This window comes from Lycium ferocissimum, chromosome 9, assembly GCF_029784015.1.
Source record: "Lycium ferocissimum isolate CSIRO_LF1 chromosome 9, AGI_CSIRO_Lferr_CH_V1, whole genome shotgun sequence".
Lineage (NCBI taxonomy): Eukaryota > Viridiplantae > Streptophyta > Magnoliopsida > Solanales > Solanaceae > Lycium > Lycium ferocissimum.
Genome location: NC_081350.1, coordinates 40410361 through 40434867, shown reverse-complemented (window position 1 = coordinate 40434867; position 24507 = coordinate 40410361). Strand labels below are relative to the sequence as shown.

Genomic DNA, 24507 nt, shown 5'->3' with positions numbered 1-24507 from the left:
GGTACTGTATTTATGAAATGTAGCTATCAGTGTTGATACAGTATGTGTTTGATACAGCTCCTTCCCCCGGCCAAATATAGTATGAGCTGACACATCTTTTTCAGTTGATACCCGCGTGATACAACTATTTTGTTGTCTAACTCTAATTGTGTTTCGTAGTTATAGTTTCAAACAGTTACGAAATTAATGTAGCTATTGTTATTACGAAATGTACATAGTTACTGTATTTACGGACAATAAGCATCAGGTGCTGATACGTTATGCGTTGATATGCAACATTATGTCGATACAAATCTTTGCGATTGATAGACATGCATAATAATCTGCTATTTCGTGTCGATACAACTTATACCTATCTCATATGCAATTGTAGCTATGTTTCTTAATTACTCTCTACATTGTAGTTATTTATGAAATTTTCTCCAAAAAAAAAAAAAAACAGTATTCTCCTCCAAGTAAATTATCGTTTTAATTGTGTAGAAAAGATTTACCGAGAAAATAGAAAGATAATTTAATAATATTCAAATCCTATCTTATATGCCACTTATAACATCCTGTCGTCATATGCAATTGTAGGGGCTATGTTTCTTAATTACTCATTGACTACAAAACTTGTAAAAATAAAAATCAGTTATTTAAATGATCATTTTTCTTTATCCAAAAATTTTTCTGAAAAAAAAAAAACAGTATTGAACTCTGCACATATAAAACAAAGACTACTATAGTTAGGCATCTTTTTCTGATTGAACTCTTTGACGTGAGAAAGTATCAATTTTTGGGGAAAGATTATCATCTTTACTTAACTATAGTAAGGCTTTGGTTTTAATTACATATTACTACTTTTAATTCCTAATTATTAGTAAACCTCAATTTTAATTTTTGAAATATATAATTAATTATATGTAGTAGGTATTCGGCCATGACAACCTGGTATTTTTCACTTTATTTGGAATTTTGAAGTTGGAGTTCAGGTGGAGTTGTGTTTAGTTATAGTTTTTTTTTTTTTTTTAAATAATATTTGGTGGTTTAAATGTACTGCGAGTAAAGAAAATGAAAAATAAAAAATAAAAAAGTGAAAGGAGGTTTTAGGTGTTTTTCAAGTTTCAAATACAACTAATTTCAAAATTGGCACCTAAATATTCTTCCTTATCTTTCTCTAACAACATCGCGTGACCACATTTGCACAAGACTCGCTTTTTATTGCACGAGTCATAGCTATAGTTTTAAAAAATTATGAAATGTACGTAGCTACTGCATTTACGAAACAGTAGCTATCCACCCAAATACAATATGAGCTGACACAATTGTTTCAGCTGATACAGTTGATACCCGCATGATAACTATATTTTGCTGATACTTGTCTGATACGCAAACACTAGCTGTGTTTCGTAGTTAGAGTTTCAAATAGTTACGAAATGTAGCTAAGGAGAAAATCGTATTTACAAAATGTACATAGCTATTGTATTTCAGAAATGTAGCTAATGTATTTACGAACCATAGGTCAGTGCTGATACATTATGCTTTAATGTAGCTCTATCGACCAATATGCGCTCATACCCCTCTTTTTCGCGATTTCAAATGATACACGCATTATATAGCTCTTTTGAAACTCGATACATATGCTAACTCTTAGTCATAATTCCAATTGTCCGATACGTCAATATGGTATCCGTAGCTATGTTTCATAATTACGCTCTACACTATAGTTATTTATGAAATTTTCTCAAAAAGTAAAATAGTATTCTCCTCCAAGTAAATTAGCGTTTTCATAAAATAGTACTCTTCCCATATTCCTTCTTCTTCCTCATGAGTTTCCATTTTCAACTTTCGAGCTCAGTGAGCTTTCTGTCCTCTGTTTTGCTTTATTCTTCACACTCTTTCTCTATAGCTCTCGCGCACACACACTTTCACTCTACCGTACTAGTCTCATCATAGTATATTTTTACTACTTTTTATTATATGTGTTGTAACATTTTCATTTTACAAATATTCTGACTGTATGTTATAGTTTTAAAAAATTATTATGAAATGTAGTTACTTCACATTAGCTATCAGTGTTGATACAGTATGTGTCCAAATACAGTACGAGCTGACACAATTTTTTCAATTGATACCGGCGTGATACAACTATTCTGGAGTCTGATACGCAAACTCTAGTTGTGTTTCATAGTTATAGTTTCAAGCAGTTACGAAATTAATGTAGTTACTGTACTTACGAAATGTAGGTAGTTACTGTATTTACGAAATGTAGCTACAGCATAAGTGTGAGGTGTTGGTACATTATGCGTTGATGCAGCTCTGTCGGCCAATATGTGCTGATATTAATTATTTCGCGCGATTTCGACTGATACATGGATAATACATGCTCTTTCGCTAATACAACTGATACGTGTTTGATACGCATATGTTTCGTAATTACACTCTACACATATTTATGAAAAATTTTCAAAAAAGAAAACACTAGTCTTCTCCTCCAAGTAAATTAGTGTTTAATTGTGTAGAAAAGATTTACCAAAAAAATAGAAAAATAATTCAATATATTCAAATTCTATCTTATATGCCAGGATAGTACAACAGCCTGTCGTCCTTTGCTGAGAATTGGCCTGGGGTAAGTCTTCTCGTTGCACAAGAAAATGCAACATTTATTCTTATTATTATTCCAGAGATCAGATATTACCACTTGGATTAAGTGTCCGTTTGGACATTTTTTTTTATTTTTTTTTAAATGTTATTTATCTATAGTACAACTTCAACTTCAATAGTACTATCATTTTTCAACTTTATCTTCAAACACTATTTTTTTTTTCAGCTTTCATTTTATTTGTGTCCGAGAGCCTACGCATTATGACTTATTTCTTGCATTAAGGATTACTCTAGCAGATTAAAATAAGTTGCTTTAAAATAAGTTGCTTTATGTGTTGAAAGCGTCACTTTTTGAAATTTTCAAGTACCTATTATGTCTTTTTGGCCTAACAGATTATAATTGACCTACTTCAACTAAGGGGGTGGGTGACTCATTTCAAGATGTTAATATTAAGTTTTATGTCAAATTTCTTTTTTAAATCTTTATTTTTATATATAAGAAGTTGAAAATAGAAAACAATGTTTTTGGGCAGAGCCATTTCTTTTATTCAAAATTTAAAAGGACTATGTTGCATCATTTTCTTCCTTCAAATAATGGAATTAAAATTACATGAAAAGTACTGCATCGAATAAACCAAGCATGAAGGGGTCATTTGGTAGCTCAGTGAGTTATTTAGGTATTAAACATTACCTCTACCTTGTGGAATAGAGAGACTATTTCTGATAGACCCTTGGGTCAAGAAAAGCATTTTAAATGCAAACATAAAAGCTATGGTGATTACCTACAAGGGTGGCTTAGTTGGTTGAGCATGGGGCTTTCATAATGGAGGTCTCAGATTCGAACCACCCTGCCTATGACAGTAGGGTATTTGCCTTTTAGGTCAAGCTCGTCGCACCGGGCTTGCCTAGTGCGGGTTACCTCTTCTGTGTGGTTTGCGAGCTATTGCATAGAGGTCGGTTCACCGCGCGCACTGAAGGGTATGCGGTAGCGGGTTCCCATGTCATCAAAAAAAAAAAAAAAAAAAAAAAAAAAAAACTATGGTGATTTTTTCGTTGTGGTGGACAATTTAGAAAATAATAGTAAAGACGCTATTTATTATTACTAGAATTATGATGAAACGGATAGGATCTCTCCAACTACCCCCACCCGATTTTCTTTTTTTCCTTTCTTAGTATTTATTAAACATTGGGGAATTACTATAATTCCTAAATTCGAAACTTGGGAAAATTCAATCCTCTTGTTTTTGTCCTTTTATTTAATTTCTATTGGGGAAATAGTTGTTGATCCATTAATCTTATGGCCTCCTTGTAATGAACAATGTTCTTTGGCTTCTTTGGAACTAATCAAAATGTTCAAATTTCCTGCCCATTTGAAAAATAATCCCCATAACCAGCCTATCCAAAACATTATGATTAGCTAATTGGCTTCCCCCCCTCTCTCTCTCTTAATTAGTTTCTTCTTTTGTTTACGTAATGATTTACCGTTAATTCGTTATCATGTTCTTCTAATAAAAATACCTTCTAATTCACATGAATTGAAGCTCCAATCGAGAAAGTTTTTCTTAAAGTATCAAAAATAAATCCGGCATCTCACAATCTTAACCAATAAAATTTATCGTTGATTCTTTATGATTTAGTTAAATACATTATTTGATTTAAATTATTTTGATCTCATTGATGGAAGAAAAATTATTTACTTCTTCAAAGTCTGAAGACCCTTAGCAAAATTATTGGCTACAACACTAGCTAGTATAAATATGGTATACCACAATTGTGGTATAAACAATCCCTGAGTTGCAATGACAGGATTATAATATGGGGATCAAATAAATATACTATTTAATTGAAATGCTTTTATGAGTAAATGTTTAAATGATTGGACTAAAATAGGATTTTTTTATTTATTTTCAATTTTTACCTTAAATTTTTTAAAAGAGTTTGGAAGATGGGAATCTTCTTTTATCCTACAATCCAAATGACTCATTTACATTTTGCATGCATGGAGCTCTTTCTTGGACGTGGAAATATGAGTCTTGCATGGAATTTAGAAGGCCATGCTTGTTTAACCACAAAATGATTAAAAATGAAGAGTAGGACATACTTAAATGCTGGGAATATTTAACCATCAATTCCACATGCAGTTGATTCACTTTGTACGATCCCAGAACAAATGGTATGCTATAATTTAGTGGTCCACTCCATTAAAATACCATATAAATTTTTTTGACTTCTTTTATATATTAATATTATAATTATGATAAGAATAATTCGTATCAATGATAAGAATAATTCGTATTAAATACTTCTATCGAATCATATTAAGTTATTATGGTTGAATAATTTAATGATGTAAAAAATATATAACTAATTATTATTAGTAAGAAAATATATGTATTTATTGATCTAATAAAAACACGCGATAAAAATAAACTTTACCTACTAGTATAAATTATGGACCAAAGCCATGAAATGAATTAATACGGAGAAGTTCACTGCATATCCCTCTCATAAGTATGTTTAATCAGAAAAAGATGGCAAACTCTGAGTTAAGGCTACATCTTTTTCTGATAGTCATAACTCGGCACATGTAAAACAAAGACTACTATAGTTAAGCTTTAGACATCTTTTCTGATTGAATTCTTTGACGTGACAAAGTATCCTTCATTTTGGGATTATCAATTTTTTTTTTTTTTTTTTTTTTTGGGAAAGATTATCATCTTTACTTAACTATAGTAAGGCTTTGGTTTTAATTAAGTGTTAATATTACTTTTAATTCCTAATTATTAGTAAACCTTAATTTTAATTTTTGAAACATATAATTAGTTATATGTAGTAGGCATTTGGCCATGAAAACTGGGTATTTTGAAGTTGGAGTTGAGATGGAGTTGTGTTTAGTTATAATTTTTTTTAAAAAAATAACATTTGGTGGTTTGAATGTACTAAAAGTAAAAAAAATTAAAAAAAAATGAAACAAGATTTTAGGTGTTTTTCAAGTTTCAAACACTACTAATTTCAAAATTAGCACCTAAATAGTCTTCCTTTATCTTTCTCTAACAACATCATGTGATCATATTTGCACAACTCATTTTTTATTGCACGAGTATAGCTATAGTTTTAAACAATTATGAAAAGTACGTAGCTACTGCAATTACGAAACAGTAGCTACCCGCCCAAATATAGTATGAGCTGGCACAACTCTTTCAACTGATACAGTTAATACCCACATGATACAATTATAATTTGTTGATACTTGTCTGATACGCAAACTCTAGATGTGTTTCATAGTTGTAGTTTCAAACTGTTAGAAATGTAGCTATTGTATCTACAAAATGTACATAGTTATTGTATTTATGAACCATAGGTATCAGTGCTGATACATTATGCGTTGATGCAGCTCTATCCGCCAATATGCGCTCATACTAGTCTTTCGTGCGATTTCAGCTGATACACGCATTATACAACTCTTTCGCTGATACAACTGATACCTGTCTGATACACAGTTGTAGTTATGTTTCGTAATTACGCTCTACATTGTAGTTATTTATGAAATTTTCTCAAAAAATAAAATAGTATTCTCCTCCAAGTAAATTAGCGTTTAATTGTGTAGAAAAGATTTTGTAGAAAGATAATTCAATAGTATATTCAAATTTTATCGTATATGCCTTGATAGTACAACATCCTCCCATCATATCTTTTTACTCTTATGTGTTGTGACATTTTTAATTTTGTGAGTGTAAAGGAAATATTACACGACGTGATAAATATTCAGGCTGTATTTACGAGTCATGGCTATAGTTTTAAAAAATAATGAAATGTAGCTATTGTATTTACGCAATGGTAGCTATCAGTGTTGATACAGTATGTGTTGATGCAGCTCTTTCGTCGCCCAAATACAATACGGGCTGACACAACTCTTTCGCGCGATTTCAGCTGATACACAATTGATACCCGCATGATGCAACTATTTTGTTGATACCTGGCTGATATGCCAACTTTAGTTATGTCTCATAGTTGTAGTTTCAAACAATTACGAAATGTAGCTATTATATTTACGAAACGTAGTTACTGTATTTACGAAATGTAGCTATTGTATTTACGAAATGACCTTAGATAGGAGGTTGTGGAGGACTCAGATTAGGATAGAAGGCTAGGTTGCTTATCCTTTCACCATAGTAGTTGTAGTTTTGCTCATTCGTTTATTGCCATTTGATTTTTGCATTTGATTTCTGCTTATATTTGTTAGGCCTTTGTACTTTGATTATCTTATTTATCTATGATAGTTAATGCTCCTTTCTACCATGACTTTCTCGCTTTTGTTATTCCTTGTTTTCATATTGTTTTTTATATGCTTAGCCCTATTGACCTTTTATCTTGTTTTCCTCTCGAGCTGAGGTCTTTCGGCAAAGAAAATGCCCTACCTTTCAAGACGGGTGTTAGGTCACTTGTACACTTACCCTCCCCGTCCTTTGGACTTATTTCACTAGGCTTCTTGTTGTTGTTGTATGCATTGATACAACCGATACTTGTCTCATACCCAAATGTAGCCATATTTCGTAATTATATATGCTCCACAGTGTAGTTATTTATGAATTTTTCTCAAAAAAGAAGAAGTATTCTCCTCCAAGTAAATTAGCTTTTGAATTATGTAGAAAAGATTTTTGTAGAAAGATAATTGAATATATCCAAATTCTGTTGTGTATATGCTAGGATAGTACAACATCCTGTCGTCCTTTCTCGTTTTGCAGCAGACAAGGCCTGGGGCTGGTCTTCTTGTTGCACAAGAAAATGCAACATTTATTATTATTCCAGAGATGTTACCGCACTTGTTTTTAAGTGTCCTTTGGACTTATTTCTTTGATTGTTTTTTTTTTTTTTTTAAATAAAATGTTATTTATCTGTATATTTATTGACTAACAAAACATCAAAAAAATTCAAGTGATAGTACTATCATTTTTCAACTTTACCGTCAAACACTATTATTTTTTTTCAAATTATTTTATTTATGTCCAAAAGCCTACTAATTATGTCTAGGGGCATATTTAGGTAGGAATTTTGGAGCACATAATACATAATCTCTGTTTAAATTAGGTATTTTATGTATATATTTTTTAAATATATGGTATAATATTACCTAAAAAATATATTAAGGAACTCATACTTGCAAGATATTTAACAATCAATCGCTCACTTGGTTGAAGGTTGTTGTTTTTACCTAAAAAATGAATATTTAATCAATTCTCACTTAATATAATTTTTCTTTCTTTCACGAAGGCTAAATGATTTACTTGGTTGAAGGTTGTACTATTTACCTAGAGGACTAGGAATCAATTCCACTTAATATAATTTTTTTTTTTTTTTAGTGGTGAACTCATGTCCATAAATCTCAAATTCGCCTATGATTATGACCTATTTCTTGCATTAGTGGATTACTCTACCAGATTAAAATAAGTTGCTTTATGTGTTGAAAGCGTCCCTTTTTGAAATTTTCAAGGACCTCTTTATGTCTTTTTGGCTTAGCAGATTATTATTGACTTACTTCAACTAACCCCCTGTTTGGATGGTGGTTTCTCATAGTTCATTAATGTATAGTTTTGTATGAAATCATGTTTGTTTTTAATTGTGTTAATATATTTTAATTCCTAGTTATTAGTTATAATTTTAATTTTTTAAAACATCCCATTAGTTATATAATCATAAAAAGTCCAAATTTTTGTAACCACGGATTTTGTGATTTTTCCTGGTTACATATTTCATTTCCCCATTATACCCCACCTCCCACCATCCACCCCACCCCTACCCTACCACTCACCCCCACTCCCACCCTCCACCATCCACCCCACCCCCACCCTTATCCCACAACCACCCATGTCACCCCACCCACCCCTCCACCACCCACTACCCCTCACCACCATCCAATCCCACCCTACCACCCACTACCCCTCACCACCACTACCTCCACCCTCATCCCATCCACCCCTCCACCACCCCCACTCACTACCTACTTATTTTTTAAAGTTCCTATTTTATTCTCTACCTGAGTTTTATTGTATTTTAGTAAACTTACAAGTTATTATAACAATAGTTCATAATCATATATATATAATCGACCAAACCAAACAATACAAAAGTTATTAAACCACAACAAACGAGAAGAATTCACTATCCAAACATTGTTGGAAGATTAATACAATACAATACAATACAACACAACACCATAATGTACCATACCATACTGTACATTAATGAATCACGGGAAACAACCATCCAAACAGAGGGTAGGGGGGTGACTCATTTCAAGATGTTATTAAGTTCTACGTCAAATTTCTCCTTGAATCTTTATTTTTTTTATATATAAGGAGTTGAAAATAGAGAATAATGTTTTTCGGCAGAGCTATTCTTTAATTCAAAATTTAAAGGACTACGTTGCATCATTTTCTTCTTTCAAATAATGGAACTAAAATCACATGAAAAGTCCTGCATGGAATAAACCAAGCATGAAGGGGTCGTTTGGTAGTTGCTTCAATATTCTTCACTCTCTCTCTCTCTCTCTCTCTCTTTTGTTTAAATGAAACTCATTGCTATCTTTCTGTGAGATATTTTTCTAACGTATTCTTAACATTTCACCAAGTAGTTCAAATACTAGTAGTATTAGTTTTAAGTGACCCATTTTTTTTTTTTTTTTGCAGGTATGTCAGTTTGGCACGGAAACAGAATAGACCTGAAAAAGGCCTTTGCCACCTTTTATAGGATAATGATGACTGTCACTTTGTCTTTATTTGTTTGTGTGAGCACTTGGACAAATTCTTTTGCTTCTTTGTTTCAATAGATAATATACTGTCATTATATCTTGTCTTTTTATTTTTTGCAATTAATATGCCGTTTTTCTTGTACTTCCTGGTATTATTAATGGATGAAGGATAAATTATTCATGTACCGGCCAAAAGCCTTTGCTAGGAGTTTGGACAATATTTAATTGGAATTTCTTTTCTTTTTTGTTCTAAAGGCATTTATATGTGAAATAGAAAACTATATCCCTTTCGTTTAGATATATGCAATTTTTTTTCTTAATTTGTAATAAGTATTTTCTAAATCTAGAAATAATTTAATTTTGAATTTTTTATTTTATTTTAAATTTGTACAATGTCACACAAATATTATGACATATTAATGATTAAAAGTTTCAAAAGTCTTAATTATAGCCACATATGTTATGACATCTTTAAAATCACAAGTTTCAAGAGTTTTTTTTTTTTTTTTTAATTTCATGTCCTGCCAAATAGGTTTACATGCATGTATTAAAACAGAAGGAGTAGAATTTTGCATGCATGGAGCTCTTTCTTGGACGTGGAAATTTGAATATTGCAGGGAATTAAGTAGGCCATATATATTAGGTTTATTTAATCCAACAAAATATAAAGAGGAGGACCTACTTGCATGTTGGGATTATTTAACAATCGATCGCACAGTTGATTCATTGTGTTGTTGTGGTCCCAGAACAAATCGAATATGATTATATGCATTGTTCAATTTTATGATAAAATTTTATTCATTCCAAATACTTCTATGGAATCATATTAAGTTATTATGATTAAATAATTTAGTGATGTAAAAAAAATTACAATTAATAATTATTAATAAAAAATATATATATAAACACATGTTATGTATTTATTTTAATATATAGAAAATCTATCAATAGAAATATTTAATTGGAATTTATTTTATTTTTGTTCTAGGCATATATATATTCAGGTTTTTTTCTTAATTTAATCCAACAAAATAATTTAATTTTAAATTTTTTATTTTAAATAATATGGATAATTTTTCCAAAAAAAATTAATGATTAAAAGTTTCCTATTTGCATTTTTTTTTTTAATTTTATGTCCTGCCAAATAGGTTTACATGCATGTATTAAAACAGAAGGAGTAGAACAACGTGGAAATTTGAATTTTGCACATGTTATATATATTAGGTTTATTTTAATATATAGAAATTTAACAAACTATTTTTATTTTAATATATAGAAACACTCGATACAAATAAACTTTAATTTCTATGGACCAAGCCACGAAATGAATTGATGCAGAGATAAGTATGTTTAAACTTTATCTCCCTTTTCAAAAACAAAAAATTGCAAATATAACTCTGCCCATCTTTTCCTGATAGTTTCAGTAAAAGATGGCTAACTCTGAGTTATGGCTACAACTGCAAATACTCATAACGCTGCACATTTAAAACAAAGACTACTACAGTTAGGCTTTTAGCCATCTTTTTCTGATTGAATTCTTTGACGTGACAAAGTATCCTTCTTTTTTGGGATTGTCAATTTTTTTGGGAAAGATTATCAACTTTAGTTAACTATAGTAAGGCTTTGGTTTTATTTAAGCGTTAATGTTACTTTTAATCCCTAATTATTAGTAATTATTAATTATATGTAGTACGTGTTTGGCCATGAAATCTCGGTATTTTTCACTTTAGTTTGAATTTTGAAGTTGGGAGTTGGGATGGAGTTATGTTTCGTCATAGTTTTTTTGAAAAGTTTATTTGGTGATTTAAATGTATTGAAAGTAAAAAAAAAAAAAATGAATAAAATAAAAATAGGATTTTAGGTGTTTTTTAAATTTCAAATACAACTATTTTTCATGGCCGAGAGTGAATTTCAAATAAAGTGCTTCTGGGGAAAAACTACTTTTTTTAGCTTCTAAAAAATTGCTTCTACTACTCCCCAAAAGTACTTATTTTCTTCCAAAAGCTTTGCTAAACACCTCACTTTTTTTAAGTAATCACTTATTGAGAAAAAAAATAAGCTTGACCAATCAGTCTATTAGCCTTATTTTTTTTTTGTTATCCTCTATTTAGTAAATTCCGATCATATTACTGAATTTAACTTCGACTAGTGACGGTGTAGACTTGCATAAGAGGTTATATAGAAGGTTATGGAGGACACGAATTAAAGTAGAAGATTAGTAGGTAATTAAGCATTGTCACGCTTAGCCTCCCATACTAGTTATCCTAGTATTACTCTGGTAGTTTCTTGTTTGTTGACTATAGTATTACGTTGTGGTTGTCACTCTCCTTTTGTGATTGTTATTGCTTTATCATGCTTTTATAGTAAGTTGTCATGATTTATTCGTTTTCGTTATATCCTTTTCCATACTATCTTGAATTGCTTGTCCTTATACCGAGGGTCTACCAGAAACAATCTCTCTACTTTTTTTTTTTTTTGATGAAACTGGTAACTTTATTGTATTTCATATGAGCAAAACAGTACATAGGTTGTACTGAAACCATATCTACAAAAGTACTCAAAGACTCTACGTACTGTTCTAATCCTACATTGAATCTAATACATCAATAATGGTGACAGTATCATCTGAGTAAGCCTGGTTACACAAAAAACAAAGCAATAAAATACAATTCAACTTGACCTTCTGCACTCCATTCTGTATACTCTCAAAACATGTGGAATTTTTCTCCAAGACAATCTCTTTACTTCTCAAAGTAGGGTAAGGTCCGCGTACACTTTACCCTCCTCAGATCCAACTTTCAGTGCATATTTTGCTGAATTTAGACATAAAAGCTTTAAGTTTTTTATTTTTTATATATAAATGGAAACTAGGTAAAAAGTCTCACGTGTGGGGTATGCTATTGTTGTTGTTGGAAACGTATAAATCATAATAATTAACAACTAAAAATATTTAAAAGGCATGGTATTAGAAAATGGGAAGCAAAAAAGAAAAAGGTAAATGAAGGGAGAAGATCCAATATATAAAGGAAGCGATACCCACATTTTGTAACCCTAATCGCATCAATGGAGATGGAGAAGCAAAAGGAAGATGATCATCAGCACATTGATAAGAAGCTCAAAACAACTGACGAGCAGGTTTCTTTACTTTCTCCGTGCATCTTTGTTTATTTAATTTTCTTTTTAATCTGATATTCATTTTTCAACTGCTAATTAGGATGTTGAAACTGTGAAAGTAGCTCGCAAAAAGAAACTCAAGCCGAAAAAGGTAATAACACTCATTATTATTATTCTATAGTAATATATTTTTTTTCTATAGTAATTCATTTGTGTTTAAATATTTCAGGACGACGCTTCGGGCTCCTTTTTCGGTTTAAAGCGACTGTACCTCTCTTTTCTCTCTCTCTCTCTTTTTTTTTTTTTTGTTTAAATTGTGATTTTCGGTTCTAATGTGAGTTTTTCTCTCTAGCGACCTGAATATTAGAAAATTTTAATAATTTAGTGATTGAATATTAGAAAATTATGTTAGCTACGAATAATTTAGGGACGGATTACACCGAAGATTATGTAGTTTTAGCGACTGATTAGACGGAAAATCAGAAACTTCTGTTACTACGAATAATTTAGCAACAGATTAGACGGAACAGTAGAAAATTCTGTTACTTCTAATGATTTAGCGAGGGATTAGACGGAACATTAGAAAATTCTGTTACTACTAATAATTTAGCGACAGATCAGTCGGAACATTAGAAAATTCTGTTACAAGTAATAATTTAGCGACAGATTAGGCAGAACATTTGAAAATTCTGTTACTACTAATAATTTAGCGAGGGATTAGACGGAACAGTAGAAAATTCTATTACTACTAAAATTTTAGCTATGGTTTAGCAATGAAGTTCGTAGTTAAGTTCAATTTTTATTTTTATTTTTTGGGTAGTGTTTTGATGATATTCTGTTGTTTCTTCTTAGGGATATCCTGATTGACCCTCCAGCTTGCTACTGCAAAGCTGGACTGAGCAAAGAAGAGTATGAAGAAGAACACAGAAGACTAATTGAACGGCAGAGATCAAAAAACTGGTTGTTTAATTAGTGCAGTACCAGTACTACTCTTTGATTATTCCTAACTGTCATCTATTAGGACTGATGTTAATCCTAGTTAAGAAGCTTTTGTTTGTTATCGGATTGTTCCTGTGGATGTTTTAAGTAACTTGGTATCTAATATGCTATGCTTATCTACCTTTTGTTTATCTACTTGTCGCCTTTTCTCTAACTTTAGTTCAACACTTATTATCTCCTTTCCTTCTGTTACAACTTTTCTCCTGAGAGTGCGAGAAATGGTGCAATTCAAAGGACATATTGGGTTCTTTGACTCTATTTTGGCTTATTCATTTGACCTGGTTGTTTTATCTTTGTTTTATGGATTAACTTGTGTTCTTCCTCCCAATTGCTTGTCCCAATTGTTATATCTTTGCTTGTCCTTTCATTTGGTTTCATTTGGGCCACTGGTTTTGGTAATTGGTTGTGTAAACTTTGTGTATGTTCCTACATTTTCCTCTGTATTCGCTAGTTCAAGCCCTTCTGTCGCGAGAGTGCAAGAGATGGTAAAATTTAAAGGATTCCTTCAGCTTAATTTTGGCTTATTTGTTTAACATGGTTGTCATATCTTTGTTTCATGGTCTTGGTTAACAAGTTTTATGGATAGACTTATTTTCTTCCGCCTAACTGTATATGTGTTTGTCGTGTTTTCGCTAACTTTACTTCAACATTACTTATCTCCTTTGTGTCCCAAGAATGCAAGAAATAGTAAAATTTGAAGGACTGATTACTCATGGCGTATGCGATTAACAAAGTTGTTATATGATTATATCCCTGTTTCATGGTCTTGGTTAAGGAGTTCGATGGAGGATTAACTTATATATTCCTCCCATTTGCTTATGTGCTTGTCGCGTTATCTCTAAGTTTACTTCATCATTATTTACCTTCCTTTTTTTTATATTCAGACCGTTGATTTTGGTAATTAGTTGTGCAAACTTTGTGTCTGTTCCTAAATTTTGCTCTATATTCGCAAGTTCAAGCAATTATGAACCAAGAATGCAAGAGATAGTAAAATTTAAAGGACATATCGGTCTCCTTCAACTTTATTTTGGCTTTTTCGTTTAACAAGGATGTTACATCTTTGTTTCAAGGTCTTGGTTAACAAGTTTTATGGATCAACCTATTTTCTTCCTCCCAACTGTATGTGTTTGTCGCGTTTTCTCTAACTTTACTTCAACATTGTGTATGTTCCTATATTTTTTTTTTTTCTCTGTATCCGCAAGGTCAAGCTTGCCCTTTGTCCTTAGGGTGCAAGAAATAGTAAAATTTAAAAGACATATTGGGCTTCTTCTGCTTTATTTTGGCCTTCCGCTTAACATGGTTGTGTTTTATCTTTGTTTCATGATCTTTGGTTAACAAGTTTTATGGATTAAACTTATTTTTTTCCTCTTAATTGTTTATGTGCTTGTCGCGTTTTCCTAAACTTTACTTCAACATTAGTTATCTCCTTTCATGTTGTTATGTTCAGACCATTGATTTTGGTAATTGGTTGTGTAAATTGTGTGCGCGCTCCTAGTCGATGAGTTCAACATGAGTGTTGTACATTTCAGAACAATTCGCATATATTCGGAGTTAAGAGACAGTAATTAGCATTTCAAGTGTTTTCTACGATCGATAACAATGTTCCCGAATTTGAAAAAGGACATCGAAAAAGAAGGCATTGTAGGCATATTTTTAGACTCCTAAATGAGCAAATAAAACTTTGCCATGTCCCTAGATACTCTCTTCCTAACTGGCTAGTTACAAAACATCATAAACCTGAACCAGGAGAATAAGCATCAAATCCGAATTCTCCCCCTTGTAACAAGGCTCCATCTTGCTCCTGCATTTGAAAAATAAAATTATTTAGTACGTTAACACGCTAAAGAAATACCATTATGTCATGCAGTATTAGTCGGCTATGTTGCTTGGACTTTTCGAAAATGTCGATAGACGCCTGTCGGATCCTCCAAAAGTAGTGCATTTTTGGAGAGTTTGAGCAACATAGTTAGACAGATAAAAACTGACGTTATAATGACCAGTGATATGGTTATCTTTGTAAAGAAATAACCGAGGATCCCAAATCTGTGCTTGTAAAAGAAAAGGGGACTAAAAAGCTGAACCTAACAACAATAACAACAACATACCCAGTGTATTCCCACAAGTGGGGTCTGGGGAGGGTAGAATGTACGCAGACCTTACCCCTACCTTTGTGGGGTAAGAAGGTTCTTTCCGGTAGACCCTCGGCTCGAGAGAACGAAGCAAGATACAAGGAAAAAGAAGCATGATAACAAGAAAAATATGACAACAACGTAGCAAGATAAAAGAAAATGAAGAGACATATAGTAGTACACCTAAAATAGCATGTTTCAACTGAAAAGAGATGTACCAAATAATGAGGTTAAAAGTTGAAGGCATCAGTAGATGCATTAGGAATTAGGAACGGATGTTGATCGATTTCAACACACTAATCCCCATTTGATGTCAATATTTAAGGGAATACAAGATTACAAGGAACTTTTTGCATTAAATAAGAAACATTAGGATCATATCTTCCTAGTACGCATTTTCATGTCCTTGGTTAGTCCACGTATTTCATCAGTATACCATATATAACCAAGAAAGGTAGGTGCATCAAGTCGATGAGCTGACTGTCGGTCAAAATTATTTCTCAGACAGGAATAGTGAGATTTGAAAACATAATCCTATTGAATGGAAAAGCTTCTGCCTTCCTTCCTTCTAAGTTACCATTCAGGCATCAGAATCTATGACTACTTAACTTCAGAATAAAACATTTGAAAGCTTCAAAAATAAGAAAGACAAGGTTCACTTACCCATTTCATTGCACTCATTAGATCATCAAGGGAGCCATAGCCCTGAGGAAGAAAACCAGCATGTTGCTTTGTCGTCTGGAAGAGGTAGCCTTCGTTCGTCCTCGACCTTGAGTCAGGAGTTAGATTTTCACTCTCACTATGTTGTATGAGCATTGAAGAACAACCCGCATTTGATCTGCCAGTCAAAGACGTCTCTACCCTTCTGCAGAACATATCATTATTTTGGTCCATTGGATTGGTTAAAGAGGCCCTTCCACTATTGGCAAAAATATTGTTTGAGTTGTGGGAATAATGTTGGTTCTGATCCGGCCACCGTTGAACAGCACCCCCTAAAGTTTCACGGCATTGTGTTTCTCCTCTTGAAGCTTCGAAAGGTAGCGAAACTATGGAGGAGGAAGAGAAATCAACAGGGTTGTTCTGCAAATGAGGGACAGCTGAAGTACCATTGTCTCGCACCCCGTCCAGAGGCAAATGGCTGTTGCCGAAAGGCTGACCAGTAAACGGAAAGGAGCTTGACTGGAACTTCAGAGGCTTTATAGAGTTTTTCCAATTCTCGTTATATCTTTCATGGTCCAGAAAATTGGACGAACCACTTACACCAGTATTAAAGGCCTCTGAACCAAAAGAAGCTATGTTGAAAGAAGGCTGGGAGTTCACATGAAGCAAAATAGGATTATTTGGGACATTGGACAAAGAGCTGTTTGAGCTACCAACCAAAGGATTCAATTCTCCACTGCGTGTGGTACACGTACTCTGCTGCAATTGACCAAGCTCGAATGATGCAGGAATCCCTTGGAATAAATTAGCGTTCTGACTAGCAGGTGGAACATTGGGATTCAATTTCGTCAGGGCATTGATGGAGTTGTTGCTCAAATTTTGACAATGCAGATTGCGAAGGCTTACACCAGAAGGACTATTTAGTCTGCCAAGCATGCCACCTCCTGATGAATATGATGATGATAAGCTAGCCTGACCGAACCTTCCTGATCCAGCCAATGTTCGAAGATCACCAAGCCCGTCCAGTGAACCCATTCGCATATACGCAGAATCTTTACCCCCTAGTGCGGCGGCAACCATGTTTGCTTGCTGGGCTTCTTGCGTGCTGATCCTTTTCAAGAAGAGCCTATACTTCTGTGGCACAGAAAGAAAAACTTATTAAAACTTTTCAAACTTTATACCTTTGTGCTTATTAAAACTTTTCAAACTTCATACCTTTGTGCTTCTCTTAATAAAATAAAGGAAATTAAGAACAGACAACTCTTAGAACACCTCTGTGATCGTTAAGATAACATTGATGGAAATAATCTAGCGTTAGATCTGTATTTCCAAATGATTATTCAAATAAAACGCAGGCATTAGCTGATTAACATTTGTGAAATGTAGAAAGAATGTTTTTTTCCCAAAAGATGTAGTAAGGGTATATGATTCATCCCATTCTTGGTTCAAGAACGGGCTAAATTCATAAACAAGGTACACGGACTTCTCCAAGATTTTATTTGTCTCATCTACAAAGGTAAGCACCACGGAACATAATTTATGCTGTCACATTCAAACCTCTCTATAACGGCGTCCTTTGTGGCCGTTATAGTGCAATGTTAAAAACAGAGGCTGACTGTTATAGAGAAGTCAGACTGTAATATCAATAGCATGAAATCTCAATGATCCATGCTTTAAACATTCACCTCATTTATTTTCACATCCCAAAAGAAGTCTAGCCAGAAACCCCTAATTCTGGAAAATATAAAGAAACGGGACTCAAATACAAACATAGAAAATTATAAAGAACAAAGAGAGATGAATGCCTGGAGATGGCTAGCCACATTCTCTCTTGTAAGTCCTTCAACATTCATCAGATCAAGAATCCTCTTAGGGACAGCTTCTGCATCAGAAACAATATGAATATAAGAATTTTTGTTTAATAAATATAGACGAAGATTATCACATTAACGCTAAAGAACTCACTTTCAAGGCCTAACTGATGAACTGCTGTAACAAACTTCTTGTGAAGATCTATAGACCAAACAACACGAGGTTTCTTCTGAGTTGTTGCATCTTCTTCATCGTCATTTCCATTTTCATCACTTTCGTATTCTTCATCCTTCCTTTTCTTGTTAACCTTCCCGTTTTGATCTGCACGCTGGGATCCTCTTTCACCTACTCCGCCTTCCTGGTGAACCTTGTCTTGATCATCCGTTTTGTTGTGGTTCTTAGGCTCAACTATCTTTTTCCTTATTACATGTTGCCATATATTCTTCAGCTCCTCAAGCCGGATAGGTTTCAGCAAATAGTCACAAGCACCGTGAGTTATTCCTTTCCTTACAAGTCTGTAATCACTGTTTGCTGACAACACTGGAAATAAAAAGTTCAATGATTAATGAATGAAACAAACCTTATAACAGCTTAGTGCAAACATTACCACTATGATAATTTAATATAAGCAAATTAAGGGCCCGTTTTGACATTAAAAAAATTTCTTTTTTCAAGTTTTGTTTTCAAAGACTTGTTTGGTTATATATATTGTGTCAGTTCTTCGCTCCAAACTTGAAAAAAAGTTTCCAGACCAGTTTTTCAAGTAAAAAAAAAAAAAAAAAAAAAAAAAGTTCCCTCGCGAAACTTCAACAAATTTTCATGTCCAAACACAACTTCAACTTTCAAAAACCTTTTTTCAACTTAACTTCATATACTACTTTTTTTCAAATATCAGTCCAAACGCCTACAAAAAGATATTCAATTCTTGATGCAAGAATATTTTAGCTAACGGCAGTCAAGGGAAAAGAACAACAAGGATAAATCTACAATTAAAGATAAATGAAGGTATCTATACTTATGACGGGAAGATCCATCTCGAGACCAACAAGCTCCAGAAGTTTAAAGCCGTCCATATCAGGCATGTGGACATCACTGATTACCAGGTCAAATCTATCTCTGTTTTCCCTCAACATCTTCAACGCCGTTCTTGCCTGACTTGTCGTAGTTACTGTGAAATAACAGATCATATTCAGAAAATGAAATTTAAATTTTGATGGGGGAAACAAAAAACATTTCAGTCAGCTGGAAAGAACCCAAAAACAAATGAAGAAAATCAGCTTAGGAAGCTCCTAGCAATTGCATGGTTCCGAATTGGACTGGGGGAGCCTCCTTGGGTTGTGCTTCTCCTTAACCATAGCATTTAGGCTTTCAAGCTTGGGAATTCTTTTATAGTGATCGTGCCGTAAGACCTTTTCCTTTCTACTTGACGTTCTTTATTTTCCTCGTTTTTTACCCCACGAAGCGGCTTCACCAAGCCCAAGCCGGAGGTTAAGGAGAACAGAATAAGGTGAAGGTGGATACCGCTCATCAAGAGCTTGGTTAAGTGTCCAAGACCGTATGCCTTGCTGGTTCGATCTGAATCTGCTTAAGCCATCCTCAGAGTCAAATAGGTCGGGAAGAAAGCCTTGAGGTCGGACCGGACGACATAGATTTTAATGTGCCCATAGATTTACGGGTGACAAATTTTAACCCATTCTGTTAGTTGGACCAAAGGTGCTCCATTTTAAGCAAATTTAAGGACTAAAGATGCTCAAAGATATATTTAAAGGACAACAATAGACCTCCTCCCCGAGATCTGTCACCAGTCTCGGTTAGGTGTCTCATGAATTCTTTCTCCCCATTAGGCCTTTATGGCCTTGCCCGTCAGTATGACATTAAGCGGTTTTACACTTTCTGTCGTATTGGGGGAATGGGCTACAGGAATAGGAAAGAGAGCGTCGAGCACAGCTTTCGTGTCACCAGAAAGGGACAATTTTGGCTAAAACTCGTACATGAGCTATGTTTGAGTCAGAAGCAGTGACGGAGGCACACTTGTGCAACCCTTTTGCTGAAAAATTACACTGTGTGGATAAGTAAAGACAATTTTTTATGTATATATACTACATGTTGAATCTTTTTGGTTTTTTCGTGTGTTTACTTCTTTATATTCTAACTCCACTTAGTGAAAATTCCAGCTCCGCCAATGGTCAATAGCTTCGTTGAACCCTAAAGCTGTTATGAAAATCTCAGAGAAAAACTAGGCTTCAAACAGACTATCCAAAGAAAAAAAAATGGAGAATTTGGATTAGATTATTACTCCACAGTTAAGTTGTACCCAAAAAAAAAAAAATGAAAAGCCATTTTCAATACAAAAGAACTGTCAAGGTTACATTTTTTTTCCTTATGACTTCCATTGTTGAAAAGTCACAGTTCAACTTAAAAGAAACATGACCAAAAAGATAAAGTACTGACTAACAGCAACTGAAAAACACAACAAATCTTGAAACTATGAAAAACAAATTGAAAAACCTTTTCTAGAAGTTGAGATCTAAACCGCTCATTTTGGAAGTTCGAACCAGAACAAAGTTATGATTTTTCAGAATGGAACAGAAAACAACTTCCCAAACAGCAAAAATTGCAAATAGCATCAAATTGAAAATCAATTCAGAAAACTTACCAACTACAAATTGATAAACCAAAACTGAAATCTTTAAGAAACCAACAAAGAAATTAGCAAAAACATAGAAAAGCAGCAATACACCAAATTGGTAAACCAAAACTGAAATCTTTAATAAACAAAAAAGAATTAAGCAAAAACATAGAAAAGCAGCAATAAAAAAATGATTTTTTTTTTTTTAAGAAACCAAAAAATAATTAAGCAAAAAAGAAAAAACATAGAAAAACAGCAATAATACCTTGATATTGACATTTCCTAAGCAATTGATCCAAAAGCTTCAAACAAATAGGGTCATCATCAACAGCAAGAACTCTCATACCAACTGGAAAATTATCATACTTCTCCATATTTCCTCTTATTTCATCCACAGTCATTTCAAGAACCGCAAATTAAACACACGCACAAGATAAAAAAGATCAATTTAAACAAAAAGATTACAACTTTAGCATAAAAACAACAAAATAAACGCATCCACAAGGAAAAAAAGATCAATCTGAACAAAAAGATTACAACTTCAGCATCAAAACCACAAATTAAACACACCCACAAGAGAAAAAAGATTAATTTGAACAAAAAGATTACAACTTTAGCATAAAAATCACCAAATAAACACATCCACAAGAAAAAAAAAAAAAAACAGAACAATTTGAACAAAAAGATTACAACTTTAACATAAAAACAAAAAATTTAACACACCAATAAGAGAGAAAAGATTAATTTCAGGGAAAAAATTACAACTTTAGCATAAAAACCACAAATTAAACAAAGCCCACAATTGAAAAAAGATTAATATGAGCAAAAAGATTAGAACTTCAGCACAAAAACCACAAATTAAACACACCCACAACAGAAAAAAGATTAATTTGAAGAAAAAGATTAGAACTTTAGCATAAAAACCACAAATTAAACACACCCCAAAAGAGAAAAAAATATTATTTTGAGCAAAAAGATTACAACTTTAGCATAAAAACCACAAGTTAAACACACCCCAAAAGAGAAAAAAATATTATTTTGAGCAAAAAGATTACAACTTTAGCATAAAAACCACAAACTAAACACACCGACAAGAGAAAAAAAGATTAATCTGAGGAAAAAGATTACAACTTTAGCATAAAAACACAAAATTACAAAAAGGGTCACTTTTCAAGAATCTTTCTGATAACCCCAGAAAATAAAAACAGTGAATAATTGAAATAACTGAATAAAAATAAGAGAGATCTTTAAAGAGAGAAAAAAAGGAGACAAGATTGGAACTTTGAGTTGTAGTAAGTAAAGCTGTACGTGTGGAAAAAAAAATGTTGAAGTTTACACTGTGTTTGTCTTTTGCTTTTTCTCTTATCACAAAAAGACATTGGTAGTAAAAAAAAATTGGTTTTTATGGTTTTGGACAATGTTATAAATGGACATAAAGCTATAATTTTTTATGCAACTGCCAGTTAATTGAACATATATATATGGTCTTCTGTGATTTGTGAAGCTTTTTTTCAACTTTAGTCTCTCTTTTAAGTACTAAACTAAAATATGGAACCAGAAGGAAGCATGCTTATTTGGAACTGAGCTTTTTGTAGACCTTTTAGAAATGATCACATGTGGCTCGTCTCCATGTACATTATTCACACTTCAAATAATCTTGGACTTTCATATTTGGATATTTAAGTGTTAATAAAAGTCCAAGATTTGGAGATTTAAGTGTTAAAACTCATCTTTGAATCTTAGCCTTCATACTTAACAAACACAAGTCTTGGTTCGAGTTCTAAATAATAAGTATGGACTCGCCTTTTTTAGAGATAATACGTATGGACTCATTTTTTTTAGTGGTAATAAGTGCGAACTCGCCTTTTTTATCGATAATAACTTAATAAGTATGGACTCGCCTTTTTTAGGAACGATAAGTATTGACTCACATTTTTTAGGGATAATAAGGATGGACTCTTTTTTGGGAATAATACCTATGGACTCACCCTTTTTAGCAATAATAAGTATGGTATTGCCTTTTTTAGAGATAATAAGTATGTACTCGCCTTTTTTAGCATTAATAAGTTTTGACTCGCCTTTATTAGGAACCATTTTAATTCCATTTTGGATATTTAAGTATTCAAACTCATCTTAAATCTTGGTCATCACGCTTAACCAAAGTCTCAGGTTCAATTTTTGGATATAAGTATGGACTTCCCTTTTTTAGGGATAATAAATATACACTCGCCTTTTTTAGGGGCCGTTTTAATCTCGATGTATAAAATTTCGACGCAAATCAGCATTTAGTTGTGTCTCAATGCAGAGTATCGGACGTCAAGTGAAAAAAAGACTCTTACTTAACTAATCATATGTTCAAGTTTTTCTTACTTGATCTAGAACTTGGTCAACCAATGGAAATTTATAAAATTAATTCTTTTTACATCACTAATAAAGGAAAAATGAAACTCCTTAAACAATAGAACCTATATTATTGAGGTTAGCACACACTAAAAATTCATATAGTATGATTAATTGAAGGTTATAATCGATGATACAAAATTTTAAATTAAATATATGAAAACAATTTATGGTTTTATTCGAACACATCGATTTGTTTGATCGAATATAAAATAACACAAATGACTTATTTTCTGAAAAATATTAATATTAGTTAGAAGAAAGGGTGATGGTTGACTAGAAAATTCATGATGTAGCACTTCAGTAGTATGATTTGCACAATAAAGTGTTTTTCAAGTACTTTGCTTATTAAAAAAGGGTAAACTTGAAATTCATGAAGAATCTTGTCTAACTAATAATGATTCACTACTTTAATGCTAATGATATTGTATAGAAGTGTTTGACAACTTTAATTTCAGCCACTACTCTGTTTCATTTGCGTGATTTAAGGTTTTATTTTTCAAAAGAAATTGACTTCCCATTAATTAATTTGAAACGACTTGTCACCCCATTTGTAAGGCATTTTAATTAGAAAAAAAGGGGTCTCTCTCTATATATATAGTTGGCTATTTTTCCTTTTCTGAAAAAAAAAATATACATAAATTTCTATAGAAGCGAACTCGAACTATATTGTTTGTTCGTTCGACTGACTAATTCGAATTGATTGCGGTTCATTTCGAGTAGTGTTTAGATTTCTTCCTTCAATGATTTTTGGTTGTGTTATTCAATTTTTTACAAATTCGATCTACATAATATTTTTAAATACTTTTTAGATTACTAACTCAATAGTAGAGTACTCAATTTTTAAGGGTTATTTCGTAACTTTATCCAATTGTAACTTTATCCAAACATGCACCTAGTATATGCTCAAAGATAAAACTTTTAATGAGTTAACTCAGAATCTTTTTCGTTGGTTACAAAAAATAATATCACGTAAAAGAGGATGACAAGTCTTCTATAGAATCATCTCATTAATTTGTTTCCACAAATTTCAAGGCATAAAATCATTCACTTGTTGAGAACAAAAACTCCACTTTACATACATGTAGATGCAATGAATCTATCTAAATCGACTATTTTTTGTTTTTCTTTGTTGTCAAGAAAGTTAATATATAATGCACACTTAAAAAAAAACTAGAAATAAGTTACAAATTTTGTCGTTAATATTTTGCTAAATAGCGTGTAGGCAGCTATTAGAAATTTTTTATTATCCATCTTTTTTTTTGGTTGAATAGTTCATTGTTAAATAAGATTAGTGATGAATTCAGAAGTTATCGATTGTTAATTCACATATTTTTTTAAGTGATGATATAATTAATTAAAGGAATACTTATCTAAATATTCCACCACAAGTAAAAGTTGCAGTAAAAGGTTAAGCACTAGAAGTAGTAATT

General features: G+C 32.4%; 1 protein-coding gene and 1 long non-coding RNA gene across 2 annotated transcripts in view; both read right to left on the bottom strand.

Moving 5' to 3' along the window:
• LOC132030780 (uncharacterized) overlaps nucleotides 1-24507 on the bottom strand; it is a 65901-nt gene that overhangs the window by 38764 nt on the left and 2630 nt on the right. The window lies entirely within an intron of this gene.
• On the bottom strand, nucleotides 15010-22167 carry LOC132030773 (two-component response regulator ARR12-like). Its single transcript, XM_059420513.1, has 6 exons — nucleotides 20940-22167; nucleotides 19061-19213; nucleotides 18199-18585; nucleotides 18039-18115; nucleotides 16237-17367; nucleotides 15010-15245 (listed from the first exon to the last, which is right to left on the bottom strand). The coding sequence occupies exons 1-6, from the start codon at nucleotides 21073-21075 to the stop codon at nucleotides 15174-15176; spliced, it is 1956 nt and encodes a 651-aa protein (XP_059276496.1). The 5' UTR covers nucleotides 21076-22167; the 3' UTR covers nucleotides 15010-15173.

Excerpts from the sequence above, each read along its gene's own strand:
- LOC132030773 (XM_059420513.1), bottom strand. The coding sequence starts at position 21,075 with ATGACTGTGGATGAAATAAGAGGAAATATGGAGAAGTATGATAATTTT. Across the intron at positions 19,214-20,939 it reads TAGGAAATGTCAATATCAAG|TAACTACGACAAGTCAGGCA; the intron begins GTATTATTGCTG and ends GTTATTTCACAG. Across the intron at positions 18,586-19,060 it reads GATGGATCTTCCCGTCATAA|TGTTGTCAGCAAACAGTGAT; the intron begins GTATAGATACCT and ends TTTTATTTCCAG.